The 4955-nt window shown below is 65.9% G+C and overlaps 1 protein-coding gene across 1 annotated transcript in view; it reads right to left on the bottom strand.

The window, feature by feature from the left end:
• Window positions 1-1472: 1472 nt before the first annotated feature.
• Window positions 1473-4955, bottom strand: part of LOC125619208 — an 11120-nt gene continuing 7637 nt past the window's right edge. Inside the window, exons 2-4 of the mRNA XM_048811942.1 lie at window positions 4444-4658; window positions 3478-3631; window positions 1473-1693 (exon numbers count right to left, since the gene is read on the bottom strand). Of these exons, the coding sequence (XP_048667899.1) occupies window positions 1473-1693; window positions 3478-3631; window positions 4444-4658 (590 nt within the window). The remainder of the gene's footprint in view (window positions 1694-3477; window positions 3632-4443; window positions 4659-4955) is intronic.

Below are 4955 nucleotides of genomic sequence, written 5' to 3'. Positions count from 1 at the left end.
GCGAGGAAGCTGATACCCATCTAGGTGGGAGGGGACGCAGGTGGAGAAGGAGTTCCAGCTGCGGCGCTGATGGTATCTGTTGTCAAAAGCCCAGACGTCACACCAGGTTAGCGCCTGGTGCCCATTATAACACATGTCATTAGGAGAAGGGGCATGATTAAGGCCGAGTGGGTCCAGGCGGCTCCTCCCGGCTCCCTCCTGGCCAGGACTGGCCCTGACATGGAGGTCAGTGCAAACCCTGGTCCAGCTGTCAGGACCGCCTCATGGGGACTCTGGGCACCGGAGGGACCCGGTGAAGGGGGCAGACCAAGCCCTGTCCTCGAGAGCCCTGGGGGACAGAGGGACCAACAGTAAATAGGAAACAGAATACACCAGGACTGGGGGACGCAGGGGACAGGGTGAGGCAGGTGCAGGCAGCAGGGACCACGTGGCTGAGAAAGGGGCCTGCCACGCACGACGGGCGCCACCCACCGCTCCTGGCCCCCGTCGTCGCGGGCCCAGGGAACCTGTGAGAGCCGCTGGATGCCCAGGGAGAAAACAGCCCGTGGTCCCCGCCCTGAGGAAGGCGCGTCCCAGGGGCAAGAGCCACGTTCAACACAAACGAGGTGAAGAGCCGCCCGCGTCAGGGGGAAAACCAGACCAAAGACGGGGCTCGAGGCGAGGTGGGACGCAAGCCGGCAGCGGGGACAGCAGGCCAGGGCCCGGCTCCACGTGCCCTGATGTGGGAGGGCGAGCGTGGAGCCCAGGACCGCGGCACCAGGCCCGCACGGGGAGGAGGTCACAGTGGGGACCAACGGCCAGGGCCAGGAGGACTCTAAACAGAGGAGGGACAGGCCCCCAGCACGGGCTGCCTGGGCAGAGCAGGGTGGAGCGGGGGACCCACGGGCAGGCCCCTGCAGCCGTCCCAGCAGGAGTGGCCGGGGCTCCGTCAGACGTGGAGGTGGAGGGGCCTGCGGCCTCAGAGCTGGTACGGGCAGCGCCCACAGGACTTCCCGCCCGGTCACTGGACTTGAGGCAAGAGACAGGCAAGGGCGGCCCAAGGTCTGGCAGAGGGTGACAGGGGACCAGGCTGGGTCCCCTGTGGCCCCCAACCTAGCATCCCACAGTCAGGGTCAGGCAAGGAGAGCCAGAAGCTGGCCCCACCCAGGCCTGGCAGGAAGGGGCACCGGGGCCNTGGGCAGGGGTCTAACAATCCAGGCGGCCAGACACCTTCACCTGGGTCAATATTTATGGAGCCCGGAGGGAACGGGGGCCCAGGAGGGCTGTAGGAAGAGGCAGCCCACAGCCAGAGAGGCCCAGAGACAGGACAGACGGGCTGGTCTGAGAGCCAGGAGGGAGGCCAGCGGGGTCTGGGGGCAGGGCCTTGGCTGCAGGCGCCCCCTCAGGCAAGACCAGCAGCCCCACCTGGGCGTGTCCCTTCTCCAGCCTGGGCCGTGGTGTCCCCCTCTGCCAAGTGGCGCCCCTCAGGGAGATCACCAGGGGCCTGGTGGCCTCCTGTGACCTGTGAACAGCCCTGCATGGTGGGTGGGAGCTTGGGCCTCAGGGGACAGCAGGCACGTGCCCAGGTCACAGTGGTAGTGGCAGACTGGAGCCTGTGTGCATGCGTCGCCCCAGGCCAGGAGGGGCTGGGCCCCGGGCCTGTGGGCCCTCAGGCCCTGCACCCCACTGCCGGGCAGTCTCTGAGGCGTCCTCCCTGTGAAGTGAGGACCAGGAGCTGAGGAAAGTCAGCCTCCTCCCGCACGGCCGACGCCCAGCCCGGGAACACTGGGACCCAACGGCCATTGCTGCTAGCCCTTGGCACACAGAGTCCCCGTCCCACCTCCCAGCCCCTCCTGGCCTGGGGCGACGCATGCACACAGGCTCCAGTCTGCCACTACCACTGTGACCTGGGCACGTGCCTGCTGTCCCCTGAGGCCCAAGCTCCCACCCACCATGCAGGGCTGTTCACAGGTCACAGGAGGCCACCAGGCCCCTGGTGATCTCCCTGAGGGGCGCCACTTGGCAGAGGGGGACACCACGGCCCAGGCTGGAGAAGGGACACGCCCAGGTGGGGCTGCTGGTCTTGCCTGAGGGGGCGCCTGCAGCCAAGGCCCTGCCCCCAGACCCCGCTGGCCTCCCTCCTGGCTCTCAGACCAGCCCGTCTGTCCTGTCTCTGGGCCTCTCTGGCTGTGGGCTGCCTCTTCCTACAGCCCTCCTGGGCCCCCGTTCCCTCCGGGCTCCATAAATATTGACCCAGGTGAAGGTGTCTGGCCGCCTGGATTGTTAGACCCCTGCCCAGCCCCCCTCCCCTCACACCCGCCACCCATGGGCTCCCCAGAGACGGAGGACAGGAGGGACAGGAGGACAGGGGGACAGAGATCCAAAACCCTGGGGACACTCAAAGCGCCTGGGTTCAGGGGGCCTGCAGCTGTAGCCAGCTGTCCTCCTCCTTGGCCAGGGTAGGCTCTGCCCACTGAGCCCAGAAGCCAATGCTGATTGGCCCAAGTCAAACATGGCCCTCTCCCTCCCCTTGCAGCGATTGGCTGAGGCTAGACATGGAATGTAGGTGTGGTCGGTGGAGGAGAAGCTGCCCAGGGGGCTCCTTGGAACAGGTTTCTCCTTTGGAGGGCCTTTTCCTGCCTTAGCTTCAGCAGTGTGAGGACGAGATGGCAGGTGCTTTGGCAGCCATCATGCAGCTCTGAGGAGCCTGAGTGGAGATTGTAGAATCAGGAGCCCTAACAGCAGTGCCTCCAACTCACCCCACTGTTTGTTCACTCATTCAACAAATATTTACTGAACCCCCACTGTGTGCCAAGCCCCGTGATGCGCACTGGGAACACAGCAGAGCGTGTCAACACCATCCCTGCCTGACGTTCTGGAGTGGGGGTCGGGCTTCAACCCAGCACTCATCTGGCCACCTCGGAGACATGGCCACCGTGAGGGCTGCCAGAGAGATCCCCGCAGACGGGACCAGAGCAGGGGCGGGGAGTGGTGGGAAGGGACGTTCTGGGGACGTGTCTGGGCTCAGGTTGCTCAGAAGCAGATGTCCCAGAGCAGAGGTTCATGAGGACATGCCCCGGGAGAGAGGGAGCGAGGGGAGCAGGGCAGGGCAGGGCTGGCCCAGGGCTGAGCCTGCGGGACAGGGAGGCTGCGCTCCCGTGCCCCTGACTCATCGGTGCTGGGCTGTGTTCCGTCTGCGCCTGGGGGTGGGAGGACCTCCCAGGTGAGGAGGCGCCTGTCTGGAGGGACTCCCTCTGCGGGCCCCTAGCAGCCAGCCCGGGTGGGTCCCGGCGGCACCCCGAGGGAGAATCCCTGGTCTGAGCCTGGGCGCTGGCTGGGAGAGAAGGGAGGAGGGCTTCCCAGCAGAGGCGGCAGCAGAGGCAAAGGCCCTGGACCAGGCGGGAGCAGGAAATGCAGAAAGAACCCCAGGAAGTCCCCCAGGTTGAGGGTGGGGGAGGGAGACAGGAGGGGGACGGGGACACCGTGATGGGCACCTACAGGTCGCGAGGGGGTCAGTCTGTTCCCAAGGGGTGGGAGTCAGGGAGGTCAGAGGGCAGCGCAGGGTCACGATCCAGCCTGCGTGTCGCAAGGTCAGCTGGCAGCTGGTGGAGAGGAGGCTGGGACCTGGAGGCTGCGGCCCGTCCAGCGGCATCTGACCGTGGTGGACAGCACGAGAGAGCCAGAGGGGTGACATGGCTGCACCCCTGACACAGGTTCCCGCGACCTGGGAGCCCATGGCCCCTTCCCCACAGGGAGGACCCGGCCTGGTGGGCTGTGCCCTGGAAGCAGCTCCAGCCAGGGACACTCGTGAACCTCAGGCCCTCGGGTCCTAGGCCGGGTCTGCCGTCCCCTCCCTCTGCAGGCTGGCCTCTTGGTGGAGTCCTCGGGACACCAGGCCTGCCTCCCCGTGGGACCTGCTGACCTGGCACCCCCACCGCTCCTCCCAGCCCTGCCCACAAGACCCGGCCCTTGGCCTTCAGACGGGGACGGTCAGCCGCGCTGGACCTCCCCCTCCCCAGCCGTCCCCTTGAGAATCAGTCACATCCCAAGGATCCCAGCTGAAGACCCCATCTCCACCAGCTCCTCCACCCCCGTGGGTGGCCGACTGTGCCACCTGGAGGCCAGCGGCCTGCCAAGGCCACCCAGCAGGTCCCTGGCGCAGGTGCCTCCCCAGTCCTGGGCACTGTCTTGCAGGACACCTAGGTTCCCTGATTCGGTGGCCACGGCCAGCCAAGAGATGATTGCAACCAGATTCTGGCCAGTGATTCATGACCACGTCTCAGACAGGTCACCCCGTGGGGCTGAGGACACAGAGAGGACCTTGTGAGGCAACACTGGGAGGGACGGGCTGGGGACCCGGGTCAGTGGGTCCCTCCCAGGAGGAACCCATGCTGCAAATGGCTCGAGCTGCTTCCATGGTGCTTGCTGGCAGAGGTCCCTGGGGACACGGCAGTGATGAGTGACCTGGTGTCTGTCCTCGGGGAGCCCCATGAGAAGGCCAGCATCCGTATCAATGTGGAACACCATGAAGTGGACAGGATGCTCACGGAGAAGGGCAGGGAGGCCTGGCAGGCTGGAGTGGAGGCCGATGCCTAGGGCAGAATTCTGGGAGGATCGGGAGAAGAACACGGAGGCACAGCACATGCAAAGGTCCTGAGGTGGCCGAGCCTGCTGTGTTCCTGCAATGCAAATGGGGGGGTGGAGACAGGGAGGGCCAGCTTGATGAGGCAGGAGCAAGAGCAGATCCCCAGCCCCTGGCTGAGGCGAGGAGCCAGGAGTTTAGCTTAAAGCCATGGGTGGGGGGGCTTCAAAGGCAGGGGATGGGATGGACCTGATCAGAGTGGAGTCCAGGGCCCCTTTGGGCTTCTCCCACACTGACCTGGGGGCCCCGGTGACCATAGCTCTCACTTGAGGGCCCAGGCCTGTCTTCTAGATGCTAGGTGTCAGCAGGTCTGACAGGACAAACCCAGCACCCT

Source organism: Marmota marmota, unplaced genomic scaffold (genome assembly GCF_001458135.2).
Source record: "Marmota marmota marmota unplaced genomic scaffold, marMar, whole genome shotgun sequence".
Classification (NCBI taxonomy): Eukaryota; Metazoa; Chordata; class Mammalia; order Rodentia; family Sciuridae; genus Marmota; species Marmota marmota.
Note: the sequence above shows the minus strand (reverse complement) of the source record. Positions and strands in the feature narration are given on the sequence as shown.